General features: G+C 40.9%; 1 protein-coding gene across 1 annotated transcript; it reads left to right on the top strand.

Moving 5' to 3' along the window:
- The first annotated feature begins 9,257 nt into the window (after positions 1-9,257).
- fzd6 (frizzled class receptor 6) lies at positions 9,258-21,322 on the top strand. The gene is made up of 7 exons (XM_031576781.2): positions 9,258-9,583; positions 14,052-14,400; positions 16,155-16,351; positions 17,627-18,644; positions 18,883-19,031; positions 19,506-19,946; positions 20,807-21,322. The coding sequence occupies exons 2-7, from the start codon at positions 14,203-14,205 to the stop codon at positions 20,943-20,945; spliced, it is 2,142 nt and encodes a 713-aa protein (XP_031432641.1). The 5' UTR covers positions 9,258-9,583; positions 14,052-14,202; the 3' UTR covers positions 20,946-21,322.
- Positions 21,323-21,500: the final 178 nt, after the last annotated feature.

The following is a 21,500-nucleotide window of genomic DNA, read 5'->3' as shown; positions in this document are numbered from 1 at the left end:
AATATACTGAAAGGTACAGTATCATAATCTAATATACTGAAAGGTGCAGTATCGTAATCTAATATACTGAAAGGTGCAGTATCGTAATCTAATATCATAATCTATTATACTGAAAGGTGCAGTATCATAATCTAATATACTAATAAACTCTGGTACACAGTCCTGGGTCTGTGATTGGGAAACAAGTAAAGGGGCGGGTGCTAAGACATACACTTTTCCAGTCAATACACATGTTCCTGGAGGACCACAGAAGGGGGAAGTGTAACTTGATTGGCCATTGAACTCAAATGTCAATAATCTTTCACCTGAATCGAGGACGCACCTTTAAAAGGTGCTATATGCCAGAATTTTAGTTTAAAACATTTCAAAATGAACTAAAAATATCAACAGGTAGCGCCAGTCTCACCTCTCTCGTAGTACCACTCTGTACATCAGGCCAGGCCATAGGAGGCATAGCAGCACAACAGCAAGCTTGGCTACCCAATAGTTAGTAGCAAGCCCATCAGTTAATATGAATGGACCTACAGGAGTCTATTGACCTTGACTAGTGACTTAATGCACATACATGTATATGTAGCTTTTAGCCTCTGCCATGTTTGCCAAACTTTTGGGTGACTTCTGAGAAGGGAGAGGAGGTAGGGGTGGACCCTAGTAGTTACAGACTGCCCCAATCTGTGTGTGGAGTGTGAGTGTGGAGTGCGAAATCATTTGGTTTGCTGGTCAAAACTGAACCAGAACTGCGTATAGTTCCTTTAAGTCAGGTACATTGACCCCTTGCTGACCCCAGAACTGACCCCTTGCTACGCTGTAAACATGTTTTCTTCATGATGTTGGTGACACCTCTCAAATTAGATTACTTTTTCAGGGTTCCATTTTCTTCAGTCCATGATGGCCCTTTCCCAATGTAACTTTCTCCTTAAACAGACATAATGGAGTAATGAGAATCTTTAGCACAAGGGCAGGGCAGGGGACAGCAGGGGTGCGAAGTTGGAGCAAATACGAAATCATTGTGTACACATATGAGAGCTGGAAAGGGCTTATGGGTAGAATCTGCTGTATCCCTGAGATTTATTTCTGACTAAATGTTTTGAACCTGTGAAAACTGTGCTGAAATGTGCATTTGACTCTGTAAAAACTGTATATTAAGAAATAATAATAATAATAATAATAATAAATCAATACCGATACCAAAACAAATATATTAGTATGACAGATCCTGATTAAAGTTTTAGAGTTTTTAAACGCTTGTTAAATGTACTAAGGCAAGAATGAAATTTAATCAGAATGTCCACCAAATGGTAATCTGCAAACAAAGGTCAATAGGTCAATGAGAACCTTTTTAAGCTCATAGAAAACTATTTATCATGAAGACCAGCGAAAGGTTTTGATGATACATGGTCTGTGAAGGACAGATAAATCCACCACGGGTTCCCACTAGTTACACAGTAACGATGTAGATTTGTGCTCTGGGTAGACAATTCAGCAAAAAATGTAAAATGCAAAAAAAGCCTGATGAATATCAGAATATATTGCTGAAGCAGATCAATTAGCAAGCTAGCTAGCTTTGATCAGTGTCAGCTGTGCTGCTGTTGGTGTTTGCAAAGCAAATCTGTTGGCTCTGAGCTAGTTAGCTCACAAGGTTATGACATAACCATAACATATGCCTCTTTAAATGGCGATATAATAAAGCAAAAAAAGAAATAATACGATTGCATACTGTCATGAACAGGCAGCTCAAATGCAGGAACTGAATTCCCTCTTGTAGTATACTAATAATAAATTAGAGGAGTAATTACAATAGAAGGTTATTATTGTCAAGCAGTCACTTTAGTATTTAGCCTTGTATGATCACAAAACATATAATAGTATCCATTCATTTTCCGTTCACTTTAAATTCAGAAAAAAAAGTCTTATTTCCGTACCTTAAACCTTGTTTTCTCATTGATCTTCACAAGATCTGTTTTGTCTTTTTCTGATGGAACCCTGAAATGCCTCCAGAGAGACACTAAGTTTGTGTGATACGAGGTAGGTGGGAAGAAACACAAACACAACTGTTTCACTGTTATTCTGTCTTTGGGTGACAACGGAACCAAGGTTGTGGTGAATGTCAGTTTGTTCTTGTCACTAATGATGAAAGCAAGGCTATTTTACTGCTGAAAGCAAGGCTTTTTCACAGCTAAAATTGGCCCTACATCTGCTTGTGTTAAACAGATCCAAACCAAATATGGACCAGACGACGGTGGTCTTCAAAAGAGTGGCCTGTGGGAGAATGATGTGGTGCTCGAGGGGAAGATGACCTAAAACACACAAAAAGTCATACCACAGTTGTTGCTGAAAAGAGGTAGCCTTCTAAAGAAAGTTTAAAGAAATGTATATGTATTGATATTAATAATGTTAATAATTGCTATTGTTAGTGTTATGCAGATAATTAGCTGTGGTCGCTGAAGCTGTCAGGACTCCAGCCTGGACTCCTGATTTGGGCTGCCCTGCTGCTGGTCATTGTTCTGTCATGTCTTGTTTTTGTTTTTGTTTTTGTTTTTGTTTGGTTTTGCCATGTGCTTCTGTTGTTCCATGTGTTGTTGTCTCCACCCTTTCCCTGGCACGTGTCACTTACATTTACATTTAGTCATTTAACAGACGCTTTTATCCAAAGCAAGTTATTTCGGGTTCAGCTCTGACAGGTTCATGTATTGGAGTAGCTGTATTTGAATCTATATTCTTTCATAAACACTGCAGTCAACAGGGATATATATATATATAAAATACCCCCCAAACCTGAAAAACGATTTTGTAGTTTCCCTCCATTTTAGTGCTCACCTGTCTCATTATGTGTGCTTTGTTTTTAACCCCGTTGTTTCTGTGCTTTTTATCAGACCGTCTTAGTTGTCTGTTTGATCTTGTAACTTGTTCCTGGATTATGCACTCTGTTTTTGCCTTCTTGCTTTTCTACCATTTCAGAATCAGAATCAGAATCAGGTTTTATCAGATTTGTGTTCCTTGTACCCTTTTGGACAAGCTGGTGAAGCCGGCCTATCAGCTGGCAATGCTAGTGTGGCCGGCCTATCAAGTTGGCAACTCTGTTATGGTCAGTCTGTCAAGCTGGTCATGCCAAAGGGGCCTTTGGTGGTCATTTGACAGTTCATTGATTGATTGAGCTAGTTAGGAGGCCTTGGTTTGCAGCTGATAAAGGTTTAGATTCATGTTCTCTGAATATAAAAAAACAATATCTTTATGCATATCCCATGTTCGTGAACTTGATCACAAACTGATGTTATGCCCTTTGCTGTAAAATAGTGTGTCATACCTCATTATACTTCGCCTTCTTGACACTCAAGGACACTGATTTAGTTTCAAGTTTATATACTTCAATAGCATTGGGGAACTTCCTTCCTTTGGCCTATATCATTCGGTCAATGGACTTTATAGTCTGCTCAAAGAATTGCATTTGTTGCTGGTAAAATCGACACTGTGTTATTGGGTTCCACTACCCAGACAAATCCAATTCTGTAATTCACCATTCAAATCTGAGGTATTGTGGAGGTTTTTATTGAGATATTACGGTTTGTGCAAATGGCAACCATCTACCAGGATGTGTTGATTCCCATGAAGAAAATCTTGCAGAGCATAAAACAATGAAAAAAAGATGAACAGATTTGTAAAGTTTTTAAAGCGTCAAATTGCTCCTAAAAGTCTCCAGCTGCCTGTGCAGTGTGTGTGCTAAAAAAAAGAAAATAAAAGCTCTGCCATAGAATACCAGACTCTACCCTTAAGGTAAACCAGCTGAATCTTACAAAAAGTGTCAACCATGAACTGGACTCCCATTCTCATTATTTCATGATAGCCTGCCATCAGTAGCAGCTGCAAAGTGTCACTCCAAAAGTTGCTTAAATTAAATTAAAGTAACTTAGCACCCTTCTATTTGAATTGTATTACTACCTCAAGTACGATAAAAAGTTAGTGTCTTAAGTATTTTGTCTAAATGTTTTTAGCTTAAAGGTAAGGTAGGTGAAACCAGCAAGACCTTCAGACCTCAGGCCAAAGACACTCCAAAACACATGAACATGCACTACCTGGCTGGAGGACGAGTCCACAAGAGAGAGAGTTGGGGAGAGGTGAACGGCACCATCAACCTTATCCAACTACCTCATCTCTCATTTACATGGAAGAAAACACCTAACATTACCATAATGAAGGTAGACAAAGAACGTGGTTTTGTTAATACTCACAGTTGTCAAGTTAGCATGTAAGTATTGGAAAATGTCTTTAGAAATTGAGTTTGATGTATTAACTTGCTAGCTAGCAACAGCTGGCTGCGGAAATGCAAAGCTAAAAACCCCAACCAGGTTAGCTATACTAAACAAAGTTTGTTTTGAATGATTCTTTTTAATTCTCAGGACATTTCATCCATAACGTTAGGCAACAAAACAGCTGCAGTACCCACCTTGCTACCTGGCAATTGTTTTTGTTACCATCAGTGATGCATTGACGAACGTAGTAACATATTATATAATACGTTGTTTTGCATGTTAGAGCTTCCACAATGAGAGTATTGTTGAGTACCCTGATTACTACACTCCAGAGCCAAGCACGTGGTCTAGTTAAAGAGGACTTACCCACGGTTCAGGTGAAGCAGAGGAGGTTGTGCGAGAGGGGGGGCAACCAGCAGGGTCAGAGGGAGGGGAGGCTGAGGACGGGAAGGTCTGGTGCGACAGGACATGGTGCAGATGTTCTTGGACCAGACGACATTCATCAAGTTCAGGATCTGCAATCGGTTCTTGCTTGTTTGAATAAAATCTAGTGCCCAAGACTAATTTGTGTTAACACCACTGGTGAATATAAGACTAATTTGTGTTAACACCACTGGTGAATATAAGACTAATTATCACCACACTGACCTTCCCTTGGAGGGCTAGACTCATTCAAGGCTAAATGTTCGTCTGGTTTTAGCTATGTTTCAGAGGTATTTCATCTTGGTTATCAACTATTTAACTAGTGCAGACAACTTAGGTTTGTACTGGTAGGGTTTTGTATTGGTAAAGTTTTTATTTTTATCTGATTTTCTTGTCGAATATCTCTATTACTGTGATTTAGAGTAGTTTGCTGAAATGTTCTGGGTATAGATACTGTCGTATGTGTCTAATTATGGGTAATGATTCTATTGGGACAGCAGAGTACAGGGCAGTAGTTTGGCCTACTGGAATTTTGGATTGTCTACAACTTGCCTCTGATAGGTGAAAATTCACCCTAGTTACCTCAGGACTCCGGAGCTGCATATAAGTACATTTATTAGACAAACAACAACAACAACAATTGCAATCGGGCTCACTCCCAGCACAAGGCTGAAAGTGAAGCAATGTTAAACACAACATTAAAGGTTTATAAACATTAAAGGTTTATATAGACAGAAGTTTAGCGTTCAGCAGGGATAACCACGTGGTGGATCTCTGACGTCCGAGGCAAGGATGGAAGTTTTGCAAGGTCGGAAGAAGCTTATCACCTCTGGTCTAAACATGCTCTTGTAGATATGCAGACTAAGTGGCACCTAATATTCTAAGTTACACACACGCAGAAACACAGAAAAGCCATGTTCCTGCTTACATAAGTAAATTATTCATATAAGGTAATTAATAATACAAGACGATTATTATATTCTTAAGTCATTAACAGTGTTTGGAAATGATCTCCATCAGTGCCTCCTTTTATCCGTTTCAATGGATAATTCAAAATCACAATCAAAATCACAAATCATCTTTCTTAATTCGTCAATTATCAATTTCAATGGATAACTTCAAAATCATCACTGAGCTTCATCACATGGATTTTCGGAACAGAGATCATTACTGAGCATCACTCCATATCATCATAAGTCAATCATTTAAAATGTCATCATATTTCTCATCACACATTTGTATACTTTGCATTTGTAGGCCAACATAGTGGGTGTCGACTGTGTGTGTGTCATTAGCTCGCCTAGGCTTCAGATAACATTCAAACAAGGCCTCTTTGCCGTGTCCTTGAAGGCCTTCTGCTGAACACATCGGCTGTTGAATATTACAGTGGGCAGGAAAATGTAAACAGTCTCTCGTAAACAGTGTGTTTGGGAAGTCTGGTTGTCCACCACGGATGATCATTAGGCCAGGCCCCATTGCGGACATTTGACCAAGACCGGTGCCTATTGTGATTAATATGCTAACAGTACCAAAATGTAGAGTAGTGCAGTTATTATCAAAAGTTCCACACATTGTTTCATTTATCCCCTGTAACTCCCCATGACTTCACAGAGATGGGGCCGCTCCTTCCTCCCAGTCTCCACTAGGCTCCTCCACCCCACTGGACAGTGTTGTTTTCTTCACCAGGTTTGAGACGAAAAATTGCCTAAGGCAAAGAATCCCCTTTGTAGCTGGACTTCTGTCACAGTGGGCCGGCCTTGGAAAACTGTAGAGGAAGACAGCTCCTATCCTCTGTCTCTTTCTAAGGAAGGCTTACTCGTTTACAATGTGTTAGATGTATTCAGGTGGCTCTCTCCGCTATCTTGTCTGTGGTAGATGTTGTCAGTAGCACTTGGTATGGTCTGTCCCACTTGGGCGAATGGCAGTGTTTTCTTTTGAGGCTGTTGATTAGGACCCAATTTCCTGGCCCAACCTTGGTTTCAGCCTCACAGGTTTCTGTGAAGCAGAGAGTTCTGAGAGCATTTTGCTAATTCACATTTTTGCCATATATTCTGCAAATGTATATTCAATCTCTTTATCTGTTTCAGCAAATGGTTTGAGTGCTGAGGCAGTGAAGATTCTTCCATACATCATTTCAAACAGTGATAACCCTTTACTGTCTTGACAACATGCATGCTCAATTTCACTCTTGGATTCTCAATTTGCTTTTAATAGTTTGGATTTAACTCAATAAAATCAATAATGAATGATTAAACATCTTTCTCATAAAATATGAATAAGAAGTAAAAAATATATGCTTACTATCCCCACTTATTGAGGCATGTTTTTACCATGGCTCAATATTGCAGCATATCTTTTAGTATTGTGAGATCTAATTCTTACGTGTCAGATGGTTGTTGTAGTTCAAAGTGCTTTACATAAAATCAATAAAAGCAAGCAGCAAGAGCAATACATGGAGTAAAATAATGGTCAACATCGTATCAGAACCTGATGTTCCGATAGGCTTCTTGGATTACTAAAATCATGATAAAAGGAATAAAAGTCATAAACCCTTCTGCCTGGTCTTTAGCTCAGTAGGAACCATAGTGCTGCTTCATAAATTCCGCCTTACCCTGTTAAATACTTTCGCTAGCTATGTTTCCGCGCCTAGAGGCCACCCTTCCTTCTATACCCTTCCTTCAGAGGCCTTCTTGTCCTCTTCCACCGAGCGCGTAGCTTCAGGAGGGACACTAGCTCTCCTTTACAGGCTTAAGGAAGGTGACTGCGCCCAGGGGACTAGAAAATTCATTAGGGAAATATCTGTGAGAATAACTGTGATATATTGAAGCCACAATATGGTTTCCGACAGTGCCATGGTACCCTTTACAGTTTTACAGAGAAATAGTAAAAACAGTGCAAGTTACAATTAATAAAATGCTTTGGTAAAAAGCATAAAGTTAGTCTCAACCCCAAGAAAAACTATACTAGCGTGCACGCACAACAAACAAACAATATACTCACAAACAGCTCGGAGTCCACCCCCTATAGTCTAATTCAATTCCTTCACTCTCGGCTCTCCTCACTGGCAGGCCCTGGCCTCCTTCCAATTCAAGTTTGAGGTCTTTAGAAAAACTGAGTCTCGCACTCCTCCGTACGCTTCAGGTCCTGATGATTAGCCCAGCATGGAGAGTCGATGAGGTTGTTGGAATCCCGGACACGAGCCCCCAAATATGTGTTAGATTTCTAGAGAGGAGAATAGCACTCTCCCGGGAGGGATGAATACCAACTCTCTGCAGAAGCCCATGCTTCCTCCAGAATGTTTGCCAGTTGACAATAAAGCCTACCTTGTTACATGAACACCATTCTGATAGCCAGCAATTTAGTGATTATAATCTGCTATATATCTCAACACGGTTAATGATTAGATTAGATTAGATTAGATTAGATTAGATTCAACTTTATTGTCATTGCACAGAGTACAGGTACTGAGGCAACGAAATGCAGTTAGCATCTAACCAGAAGTGCAAAGTAGAAGAGTGCAGAGTATGTGCAAATGGTAATATAAATATAGATAAATAGGGTATATACAGTATGACATAAGATATAAGTGGTATGAGCAGTAAGAACATGAGCAGCAATAAAGGTGATTAGTGCAGATGTGATATAGATATATGTAAAGTGCAGGTGAAGTACAGGTGAAGGTGGCAGTAGAGGTTATAAAGTTATAAATGAGGTAGGAGACATGATAAGATATAAGTACGATGAATATGGATATGACAACAATTGAACATAAATAGATATATACAATGAACAATTTAGTGCAAAGATACACAAGGTACCCTGAGAAATTAGAGGGAGGCGTTGTTTTTTGCATTTCCAAAGCCCACAACACAGGAGGAAGGTGCCGGCCGTGCCGGCCCTGCCGGCCGTTAAACAGTGTGGGAGACCCCACTCCCAACTCAATATATCGAAGATCAACAAACACACATATTGCTGCTCCAAAGTAAATTAAGCTGCTTGAAGCTAGCTAGCGAACTATCCTAACTAAGCTATCTAGTTGAGAGAACATCCCCAAACAGTTATGGTTCATGTCAACTAAAAGTATTACCACTACTAGTACATAACTAGTCTCTCCAACAAATTTGTTAATGTTCAAATCAAAATGTTAATGTTATCGTCTGTAAAATTGCACGCTGAGTTATCCTAGATAGCTAGCAAACGCCAGCAAGTTGCCAGGAGCTTAACATACTCTATTAATATTGACCAAAACGTCCCAAAAGGCCAGTATGAACTTATTTTAGCTATGCTACCACTCCAGAGTCTCTCGAATAAAGAATAAGAATAAAGAATCTTTGTAGGTTATTAAGAGCTAGCATGAAATATTATAGAATTTACGCAGTGGTGCAAAAACATGACTGGTCTACAAGGTTGTGCTGGTTGCATTTCATTTTGTAATGTTTGTATCTTTGTAAACGAAAAACGGGGACTGTCCCCAGAAACCGGGGACGTCTGGTCACCCTACACTACACACAATGCACTTGACCTGATTGCATTAAGTTGCCATGACGACTGTGCCCTACTGGGCTGCTTGGCCCCCATCGCTGCTTGGAGCTATATTTTATTTTTGAGATTATTTAGTTTTGTTGTCCATACAGTAACAGTTGCATTTGTCGTTTGGAGTTGAATTTGGCCCGTTACTCTTTTCCTACACTGCTCTGAAGGGTATAAAGTCGTTTGTCCAAAAGTTGTTTGTCCACTGTAGAAATTCTCATTTTTTTCCTCTCCAACCACTTGTAGAATCCCATGGTGTAACAGGATGTTGGAATGGGAGGGCGGAGACTTCAGAAACAGAGGAAAGCTCCGAAATCAAAACGTTTTGTGTGGAGACCAAAGTGATTAATAACCAGTAGTTTTATTTCTGAGAGACCATGGAGGTAGGTTGCAATGTCTATGTTCATACAACTTTTGATAAATGGACAATAGAACGCAGCTTACAGTTCGCTCGCGAGTTTGTGTTTACCTGCCTAGGCTAGGTATTTCCTGAAGTGTGATGCATGAAAGAGTGATTTGCGTCGTCGTTTCTATTTAAAATGCTATAGATACATAAGTTTAATGGCGTTTTGCATAATTTGTACGTTTGTTACTTGAATGAATTGAGCCTGAGTGCAGATTGGAGCTTAATCTCTTAGTGTAACGAGTGACACCTAGCTTAAGCTAATTGTTTAGCCTAATAGAACAGGCCTCAAATGCCCATGGCTCGTCAATGCAGTTTACAGGACGTTGAGACAACCACCACTCGTAGTCTTTATGTCCCACTTGGAAATAAGTAGACCTTTGGGGAGAAATCAAAAGAACGAATGAACCCAATTTAGTTAAGAAAAGCTTTCTGAACAGCCTTTCTGTTTTACCTTTTAAAATTATTAGCCGGAATGAATGCAACTTGTAGGCAAACTTGTAGGTTAGGTTCAGCCGCACTGAAATTATTCAACAACCCCTTAACCCTCAAGACATTACTGTGATTTGTGTATGATTTAATTAACACATATTAAGGCCCACGAAGTCAAAGAAAGGGCATATTTTAGTGTTTTTGAGAACATCATATGAAGTTTACAATGAAAAATCATATAGTCATTATTCATGCAGTTGATATATTATATACATCATTTCAGTTTTATAAAACACTACTACACCTCACCTGAAAGATCCAGAAACAAAAAATGAGCAAACTCGATCTCGATCAATGCAATTTTGAGAAATCTTAGTGGAAAAGTCAGAGACTATAGTCTAAAGGCCATAGACACTGACATTTTGCTCCCCATCTCAATTTCAAATGATAAATACACCATTGTACTTTCATAATACACTACCACACCTGAAAGATCCAAACACAAAAAATAAACAAAATCTATTGAGAAATCTTTGTTTAAAACTCCAGCCGGATCTGACTGTGACATTTTGTGCCCTCTCTCAAAGGTAAAGCATAATGCATTGGCCTGTCTTCCTGTGAATTGTTTTACGTAACATGTCAAAGACATGGTGCTTCATTACAAATACTAGTAAGATGCTCTTGTCCAAGACCAGTTGTGTGTGATCAACTTAAAAAAAGTGAATTTGCCTCATGTTACAAACATGAAGCAGACAGGCTGAGGTGCATGTTCTGATCCACCACATGAATCACATCTCAACATATTTCAATACAAACTCAGCTGGCTCAAATGCACACAATATGTATGGATGTTTATTTAACATCAAATTATTACATGATTGTGAAAGCTAATTTATTGCAAGGAATGATTAACATGCTATGCTAGCCACAGTGTGCTTTGAACACAGGCTTCACTGCCAACAATTGAAACTAGCTTGTTACCTGGTGAACTGTGCCTATATCTGGCTTATATAAGAGCCTCTTCTTCAGGTTACCTGGTGAACTGTTCCTATATCTGGCTTATATAAGAGCCTCTTCTTCAGGTTACCTGGTGAACTGTGCCTATATCTGGCTTATATAAGAGCCTCTTCTTCAGGTTACCTGTGATGCTGATGGCTAAAGTCACTTCTGTTCCAGTACAGTTGTATTCCAGTATTTAACTGTACATTCCACCAAGGCAAGATCAGCAACTGCAAGCAAACAGCCACTTTGGTTTCCATTATATTCCTTTTCTTAACGTACTCTGCTGACATAAGTGCCTGGCACCCAGATTTTATTGCATGATACTTCAACTTGAACTTCCCAATGGTACTCGTTTGTAAAATGGGCAGAATGGGTGACATTTACACTGAGGCGGCATGTTATGGGTGGGTTTAAGGGCAATACAGCGGGGATATCTGCCTGATAGTAGGACAACAAATGGGTTTTGTTCTTGCGGCTTGAGGGCCTAACAATTAGACCCAGTTGGCCCGGAGATAGCCTTAGCTCACACTGGTCTGATAGTGGAAACATAGCTATTGGTTAAACATGGAAGACAACAACAAACGCTATTCGTAAAACAAGCAAGATTTACCAGAGGTTACGCAGTGAACACAGCAAAATAAATGATAGCTTACATAGTTGGCTTGAGGTTACAGTAACTAAATGAACACAAGCAAAACATCGGCTGAATTATAAGCTTTCATGAATCATAGTGGTGCTGCTATTGATGAAGTAATTACTGCTGCCGCCATGAAACCAGAGTCAAGCTATCTGACATTTGATTTGTTTTGTTTAGAACAGCTATTCTTAGGTTTACGGTGTCCATTGACTACAATTCTCTACATTTGAACTCACACAAATGTCCTTGTGTCCTCAGTTTTAACGGAGATTTCTCTAATTTACGTCCATAGATTTTGTTAATTCTTTGTGTATATCTTTCAGGTGTGGTAGTCGATTATAGAAGTGCAGTGGTTGCCTGACAAAACTAAGGACATATGCATGATTAAGTTGAAATGGAGTGAATTGAAGTCATTGGACACCATAAACCTAAGAATAGCTGTTTCAATTTTTTTTTGGATAGCTTGGCATCGGTGCCATGAAGCCATTTAATCCAGTGTTGGCAACTTTATAGCCTTAGACTGTTTTTACTGATGGAGCAGTGTTCTTGACTACTGAATCCTTAGACTGTGACAGTCATCTCCAGGTTTGTCTTTTGAGCACATTTGAACTTCAATTCAGTTTAAAAACAATGACATTGTTTCAAGGCGCTTTACAAGAGCCCAGGGCCTGAACCCCCTTACAGCAAGCACAATGGTGACGGGGGCAAGGAAAACTCCCTGTTAATCAGGAAGAAACCTTAAGCAGCTAAGGGGAGCCCATCTGCTTGAAGCCGTCTGGGTAGAGCTAGGAAAAGAAGGGGGGGGGGACAATCAGGAACATGGCAGATGAAATCATACGCTTATCAGGATGAGCATGCTAGAACACATGAGGTAAATGTACAAAGCATATATATGGTAACCGACACGATTGTAATACATTTGATAGGTGTCCGTTTTCTGACTCGGTCGATAGGCATAAACGATAAGAGATTTCAAGTTGCACGCATCAATTACTTCACGTCTTTTACAACTATAACAAAAGTTGAACTTGCCCTGTCTGTGTTGACGCTGGCAGGCACACTAGTGGATCAAATCTCAATATATTTCAATACAAAACACTGCTGGCTCAAATAAACACAATATGGATGGATGTTTAATTGCCATCAAATTCAGATTGGATGACTATTAATGCTAATTTGTTGCAAGGCACGAGCCCACGCAAGTCACTGCTGTTCCAGCGATGTTATGAATAACCTTGCATTTAATGTTTTCGATAACTATTTTCTCTTGATCAATTAATTATTAATGACGGTGATCAAACATACAGTAGCATAAAAGCAGAGAATTTGCACAATTTTGATTTGCACAGCTATGGAGTGAGAATAGTTTCCAAATGAACAAATGTCACACGATTCACAAATGTGTTTTGTGATTCACAAATACATTTCACCATGCATATAAATTTCACCATGCGATTCACAAATGTAAACGCTGTTACATTTATGTACAGACTAATGAAGGTGCATTTACAAACCACTTGCAATTTTTGAACATCCCTGCATTTATTTTGTGCATTTTTTCATGTATTTATGCATTTTTCCTGATGCGGCTTGATTCACAAATGCATTTGTTTCATCATGTGACATCATACATCCTTACATCATATCTCTTACAATTTCAGATAAACGTAAATTCGAGGGTATGATTGAATGTGACGACACTGCGTTACATCTGTGCCAGTGTCCAGTTATGTGAACTAGTACACCGTAACACACATTTGCATACAACTATTTATACAAAAAGGAAAAAAAGGTGTTTCAATGGTGTCTGGTACCTTTACACTACCTTTACCCTAATTGGTAAAAGCAGACCTGCCCTGGCATCATGGCATCATGGCATCCTGCCCTGGCATCATGGCACGCAATCATGCCCTGGCATCATGGCACCCAATCATGCCCTGGCATCATGGCATCCTGCCCTGGCATCATGGCACGCAATCATGCCCTGGCATCATGGCATCCTGCCCTGGCATCCTGCCCTGGCATCATGGCACGCAATCGGGTGTGGTGGGACCAAAGGCCTATTGTCTCCCTTTACATTGTTGCCGCGTGTGTCCTGGGAGAAACCTGTGGCTGTTGGACCCCACGTGTGTCCTGGGACAAACTTGTGGCTGTTGGACCCCTATTTGCATTGCTTTTGGTTTTATACCACCAAATAAAGAAAACTTGAGCTACAAACGGACCTGCTTTGTTGGTTGTTATCTAGTCTGACTGCTAGTTTTAGACAAACATGTCCTAACGCATATTTAAAATGATTTGTGCCGGACTGTGTGGTTTAAAGCGGAACCTCAGGCATAGTATAAAAATAGATAATTTATCCAAATGTCATGTCTTTCAGAGGATGATCTCCAGTGGAGTGGATTTCAGGTGAAGAGGAACTTCTAACCAAGAAAACACATTTACAGAAGGACTGCGTCAGGAGTTTTTTTCATTCCAACATCACATTTACAGAAGGACTGCGTCAGGAGTTTCTTCATTCCAACATCTGCATGGAGACCATGTTGACCTGGAGGCTGTTTCATATTTGTGTGGTCCTGCAGGGGGCGCTCAGGTCCTGTTCTGCCCACAGTCTTTTCACCTGCGAGCCCAGCAGGGTGCAGTGGTGCCACGGCATGCCCTACAACATGACTTTCTTTCCTAACATGTTGGCACACTATGACCAAGACATCGCGGCATTGTCCATGAAGGTAAGAAGAAGAGATATGATTTCATATTATGATTTGTGAGAAAGGGTCTAAATTGATTGGAGAAATTAACAGTTGCAGTGGCATAGCTATGAATTTAAAATGTCATAAAGATCTTAAAAAAATAGGACTTTTCGTCGATGTGAACTTATTTATGTAATTATTTATTTATAGCCGTTTCATTAACCTCCACATCTGGCTCTGCTCGTGATGTATCGAAGCCAATCGCTATATCCAGTACAGCATGTGCTTTGTTCAGTACTTTTGAAAAGAAAAGGTTTGCTTTTTAGCAATACCCTTCCTAGATGTGTGTGTGTGATGTGCCCACGCCGAGGGGCTGGAGGGAGGGTTAGGGGGCTTACGCTCAGACTATTGGGCTACATCCGGACAGGAGCGCGTCGCAGTAGCCCTGTCAAAAAGTAAAGACTGCTGGATTAGTTTTTTTCTGCATCTTGAAGGCATATGTCCTTTCTGATTTTGGCAATATTGCTGGAAAAATGATGTCTTTGATCTGTTTTATGTGTGAATCGACGCTGGATGTTAGTGAGATGCCATCGAGTGTGGGTGGGTGGCTGGATAGTGTCAATCTCAATTCTTTTGGGCCTACATAAGCTAAGTTTTGTCTGTGTTAAGCAGCAGGAAATTGTTAGTCATCCATGCTTTGACATCTTTCAGGCAAGCTTCTATCTAAGGAAGTATAATTTCATTGGGTTTCATGGATTGGTATACCGTAAATCCTCAAATAAAGACCGGGATTCAATTAGAGGCCGGGCTTCAGATAGCAGCCGGGGGCGTGGTCGATACGGACATATAAAGGCAGGGCCCCGAATACAAGCCGGGGGTAAAACAAGGTACCGGTGGCATATTTTACTGTAGCCTACCAGCATCAGTCCATCAGCACAAAGCAGACATCACAATTGAATTGAATGCATTTCATAAATACATGTTCTCCTCATGTTGGCTAATTTCATGGGCTGTTTGCAATAAAAAAAAAAAAAATTCCGCCTACAAGGCGAATTTGTTATTATACAGTTACTTGCCTAAACTAATAGAAGACATTCCTTGTGGACACTATTTGAGGATTTACGGTAGTTGGGTGTCAGCAGCATAGCAATGGAAGTTAATGCCATGCTTCCTTATCACAGCACTTAATGCATGTACAAAGAGAAGAGCAGAGGTCCAAGCACTGAGCCTTGGGGAACTCCATAACTTACTCTGACTGTATGACTGTATTACTCATTGTGGACTCATGTACGAACTGAAATCAGTCAGAAAGGTAAGGCCTGAACCAGGATTGGGCACAGCCTGTGATGCCAACACAGGGCCGTATTTTCCCATGCACTTAAGTGAAAAGATATGCACTTTTCAGCCTAAGTGTATTCTCCCTTTGACTGAAGTCTGTGATTCCTGTGCCATGAAGGTAGTTACACGCTTTAGGCAGAGCAACCCCGAAATGTGGGCGAAACCATAATCTACTACACCTGGATGTATAACTTTTAAGCCACAGTTATCATTCACATTCTCTGACAGAAAACCGACTGATCCAATATAAATGCCTTATGAGATTTAATGCAAAATAGATGGACTAGTTAGATAGAATATTTCTAATTTCAGCCAACTGTTGAACTGTTGAAACTACCAAAATAATTTTACTCCTAAACTAAATCTTGCATTGTTTTGAAAATGTTTCTGAATGCTTCATATATATATAAATGCTGGTTTTAAGACCTATATATATATATATTCTATTCCCACAGCACTTCATGCCCCTTGCCAACCTCCAGTGCTCCCCAGAGGCCCATCTCTTCCTGTGTCAGGCGTTCGTCCCAGAATGCATTGAGCCCACGTTTGTGGTGTCGCCGTGCCGGGAGCTGTGTGAGAGAGTCCATTCGGACTGTGCAGCAGACATGCAGGTCTTTGGTTTGAGCTGGCCCCCTGAACTACAGTGTGACCGGTATGTACTCACTCACCTCAAAAACAGCCCAAACCGATACAAACTTCCATGATGATGTGAACATTCACCCTTTGATATGATCTTTTAAGACTTTCCTAAGCAATTCATTAATGTAGCTAACTTGGCCATCTACTGTAAGGAACAGGTAAGAATAGGAAATGGAGTTTATATTGTTCATGCAACAGATTGGACATTGACTGCCTGCAGATTTTGCCAACCAAACCTTTGGTTAAATTTTCGTAATTAATGCTGACAAACTTGTACAGTGTAGTTAATTCAGTTAAGCGTATCGTGAGAGGAACATAAGTGCTATATCACAATAATGGTGGGAAGTTTTGCAATAACAATGTTAATGATAATGATAAAATATATCAGAAAATATATCAGAAAATGTACTTTCAGTCTACCTTCAGTTCTCTTAACCTGGAAGCACACCACCTCAAAGTAAACATGTAGTGCAGTTGGATGGAAGCAAACTAACAAAAACGAATTATATTGTGAATATGATGCCTTGTTTACACTTGAAATCATCAGTTTTGATTGCCAAATGCAATTTCTTTACATATGAATCAATAATATCAGAGTTCACAATTCTGAGTGGTTGATATTTTTTAAAAAGACAACATGATACTGGCAGCCTGGCCATTCAGATTCAGATTATTCTTTTAATTCACATGGACAGAGTTAATAGCAAGGTCCTGCAAGTCTGTAGTGCTGGCCTAAGAACGTTGTTGATTTGTTTCAAGCTAGATACATTTTTGGGGTCTTAATGAGGATGAATGATAGTACATTTCAACAAGGTTAGCTAATTGGAATGACTTAGCCTGTAAACTATTCAGACAGGATTTAATTTGATTTTGTGGTGATATTCAGACAACTGTCTGTGTTTTGACAGCCTGAGCGTGAGTGGAATGGGCCACAGAAGAGCTGCTGTATAGCCTATATAATTAGCACTGAAATCTCTTATTCTTAAACACATGCTGTATGTAACTAGCAGAATACAATGCTAGAAATATGCATTTCTTTGTTTACCAAAGGCCAAAGCGGCTTTAGGTGTCATTGTATGGGCGAGGAACAGCTATGTATATTTACATAGGCTCTGTAAAGCGCCTTGAGACAATTGTATTGTTATGGCGCTATATAAATAAAATTGAATTGAATTGAATTGAATTGAACATAGCACACCACTTGAAACACAAGAAGTAAAATCCTGTTATCCATGATAACCACCTTTCAATGGTCGTACATGATCTCTCTCTCTCTCTCCTCCCTCAGGTTGAATTACTGTGGAAACTCCCCTGATGGGCTCGGAGTGTCCCCCACTAAGCAGGCCACCACACCCAAGAGCTCACCGTCATCAAAGCGCGACTTGGGTTTCTGGTGCCCTTTGCAGCTGAAGACTCAGCCTGGACAAGGCTCTTCATTCCTGGGCGCTCAAGATTGTGCCCCTCCGTGTGAAAACATGTACTTGAAACCTCACGAAATCGACTTTGCCAAGACCTTCATCGGCGTGTGCTCCATTGTGTGCCTGTGTGCCACGCTTTTCACATTCCTCACCTTCCTCATCGATGTGAAACGTTTTCGCTATCCAGAGCGCCCGATCATCTTCTATGCGGTGTGTTACAGCATCGTGTCCCTGATCTACTTCGTCGGGTTTCTGCTGGGCAACCGTGCTGCTTGTAACCAGTCCGTCCACCCTGGGGGGGTAGCGACGGTGGTCCTCGGCGCTCAAGGAAACAAGGCGTGCACCCTGCTCTTCATGCTGCTCTACTTCTTCTCCACAGCGGGCGTGGTGTGGTGGGTCATCCTCACCATCACCTGGTTCCTGGCGGCGGGGCCCAAGTGGAGCTGCGAGGCCATCGAGAAGAAGGCCGTGTGGTTCCACTCCGTGGCCTGGGGCCTGCCTGGGGCACTCACCGTCATCCTCCTGGCACTCGATAAGGTGGAGGGGGACAGCATCAGTGGGGTGTGCTTCGTGGGGCTCTATGATCTCGTCACGCTGCGCTGGTTCGTGCTCGCACCGTTGTGTGTGGGTGTGCTCACGGGCCTGGCTCTGCTGCTGGCTGGCATTGTGTCTCTCAACAACGTGCGGCAGGTGATCCAGCACGATGAACACAACCAAGAGAAGCTGAAGAAATTCATGATCCGCATTGGAGTGTTTAGCGGCCTGTACCTGCTGCCATTGCTCACACTGCTAGGCTGCTATCTGTACGAGCAGAGCCGACGGGAAGCCTGGGAGCATAGCTGGATCAATGACCGTTGCCGTGACTACAGCATACCCTGCTCCCACAAGGTAAGCTTAAGAGATGGTGGGCATTCTCACACACAGGTAACCCTATCGTGGTTTTAGTCATTGAAGTTATTCAGTCGGGTTTTACTAAATTCATTCATTGGTTTTTATTGTTGTTGACAAATGATAATATCCCTATTATATATTGTTGTGAATTACTGATCTGCTGAAAGTGATCCAGGTTTTCTGTTGTGTTATCACCTCTTAAAATTGTCTCTCACCATTTTTTTGTGTCCTGTAGAGAACTCATTTTGATTGGCCTGACCTGTCCTTGTTTCTGATCAAATACCTGATGACTCTGATCGTGGGCATATCTGCAGTGTTCTGGGTCAGCAGTAAAAAGACCTGCTCCGAATGGGCCTTCTTCTTCAAGCGCACTCAGAAGAAAGAGTAATTTATCTTTAACTGACCTATCTCCTACTCTGTTTTAAATGGCCTGTGTATACGTTTACAGCATGGGCTTTTCCTCATTGATTATTATAATAAATAATGATAATTATTGTTGTTATTGATCTGTAACTGATGTAACTGATTAGGTTCCCTGTGTGGTTAGGTTGGGTGGTAATGAGTGATGACGAGTCAACTACTATGAGCATGTAATTGAGGGCCTAGTCTTTTTTTGAGATCTGAAAACGGGGAGCATTTAAATGAAATTGTTCTAAATTAAACTGAACAATTGTTTTTCTTGTAGTGCTTCCTGGTACAGAACTTCTTTCCATTCCATTTTCCAATCCAGAACTCACACATACAACTGATTTTGTTTAAGCAAACGTAATTTGAATGTACGATTCTGTGATGTGTGGTGTCTGATTCACTTTGGGGCCATCTCAGCATGATCTTTTTCCTCTTTGTTCTGAAACACAGTGCCATCAGCGAGAGTCGCCGCGTGCTCCAGGAGTCTTGTGAATTCTTTTTGAAGCACAACAGCCGTGTGCAGCACAAGAAGAAGCACTACGTGCCGAGCTCCCACAAACTGAAGGTCATATCCAAGTCTATGGGCACCAGCACCGGTGAGCCCGTCCCTGCATCCACTGATAACCAGAGTGATGATGTGCTTCCCGTCACCCAAGCTGTGGGAAACCACCGCGGCGGCAGGAACCAGACCTCCTACTCCAGGACACACAGCTCCTCCGAGATGTCAGGGAGAGAGCAGCTGGAGAGGCCCAGCTCCAGGAGAGGGGCTCGAGGAGCTGTTGGACAGCCTGCTGGGGCTGCTCACCTGAGCTCAGAGAGGCAGAGCAACACCGGCGGCTCCAGCAGAGTCAGCAGTCAGGCTGAGAACCTCCGCAAGATGTCAGCTGGAAGGTGAGTGACATAATAATAATTAATAATAATTTATTTTATTTGTAATGCACTCTTCATTCAAAAGAATCTCAGAGTGCCAACATATTCAAAACTAACTATAATAATACAATAAAATAAAAATGAATTAACATAAGCATAATAGAAAGCGTTTTAACATTTTAACATACGATTTAACACACGGCCAGAAATGCCTTCCTGAATAAAAATGTTTTTAGTCCAGCAGCTTTAAAGGAGTCCAGCGTCTGCGTTGCCCTTAGGTGGTCACCATGTCATATGCAGAGTCTAGGAGCCAACACAATTATTTCCTTTCTGTAGATTAATGAAACAATGCTTTATTGTTTGCAACAAACAGTGGCTGCAGTCATTTTACGGATCTGTTAATGCTTAGTTTTACATATAAAGCACATTTCGCTGCTCCTAATTTATATTAGAAAAAAGCGTCCCTTGTCAGTATATGATATGTGCATCTGAACATTGTGTTATTGCATTCGTTTTTTGTAGATGGTTCAGGTCTGGCTGAGTTGCTCTCAAATGTTTATATAAACACTACTGTTTAGGGCTTTGGAATCACTGAGAAATGTCCCATTTTCAATCAAAATGATCAGAAATATAGTGCGTGCACAGGGCACATTACAGCATAGGGATATCATTGGGCAGATACAGAGTGGAAGAGCAGGGTTTGGCCCTGCTGACGGTTGGAAAGCATGTGGTAAGGCTATGTTGCTGAAAATCGTGAAATGTGGGTGATTTCCAAACTTTTGAACAATAGTGTACATTCATTTGACGAGCATTTTTAAAAAGGTGTTACATCCTATTTAGTATTTGTATGAAAATAATGATTCTATTTGTGTTGACTTTAGTATGAAACGGAGAGAAGCACTTCCAGAAGATGTGCAACCATCTGCCCGTTCCGTTCCTCACAGCAGTGGCGAGAGCCCCCAGCCAAGGAGTCACGATCAAAAGAGCAGCTGTTCCACCCTTCCTAAACTCCCGTCCTGAACCTGAGCTTCAAACCTTCAATCTTAACTCCTGAAATCTCAAACCCCATGTGAATTTGTCACTCCAAACGGCAGCCCCATGAAATCCCAAGAGCTGGAAGTGGAAGTGATTGCTGATATATTGGAGCCAGGTTTAGGGTTCAAGCTCACTTCTGCCCCCTGCTGGTGGTGCCTTATTTATTTCTGTGGTAAATACCTAAATCCAGCACTGGTTGTGTTCAGGACCATGGGGACCATCAACATGTCTGTCATGATCATTGGAACTGTAGTCAAAGGTGTGTTGTAACGAGCTTCTTCCTGCTGACCATTTTCAAGCCTTTGTAAAGACTGTAATGTCTTAAATAGAGAAAAGTATTTTTCATAATGTTACATTTCTGGTGAGAAAGAAATATGTGTTACCATCATAACTGTTTGGACAGTCACCTCACCCTCAGGCTAGACACATTGCAGTCTTTCTGCTGATACCAATGAGCCGCATTAGCTTTAAGGGAGTTGGCTCTGGGCATCTAAGAATGGCCTGGACATGGGAACCACTTAGTCTTAGTTTAGAATTTAG

Source organism: Clupea harengus, chromosome 11, assembly GCF_900700415.2.
Source record: "Clupea harengus chromosome 11, Ch_v2.0.2, whole genome shotgun sequence".
Taxonomy (NCBI): Eukaryota; Metazoa; Chordata; class Actinopteri; order Clupeiformes; family Clupeidae; genus Clupea; species Clupea harengus.
The sequence above is the reverse complement of the archived record's forward strand: the minus strand, read 5'-3'. Positions and strand labels throughout refer to the sequence as shown.

What these genes read in the sequence shown, in the direction of transcription:
- fzd6 (XM_031576781.2), top strand. Translation starts at nt 14,203, where the DNA reads ATGGAGACCATGTTGACCTGGAGGCTGTTTCATATTTGTGTGGTCCTG. An exon ending in TCGCGGCATTGTCCATGAAG is followed by an intron (nt 14,401 to 16,154) that starts GTAAGAAGAAGA and finishes CTATTCCCACAG; the next exon opens with CACTTCATGCCCCTTGCCAA. An exon ending in AAGCGCACTCAGAAGAAAGA is followed by an intron (nt 19,032 to 19,505) that starts GTAATTTATCTT and finishes TCTGAAACACAG; the next exon opens with TGCCATCAGCGAGAGTCGCC.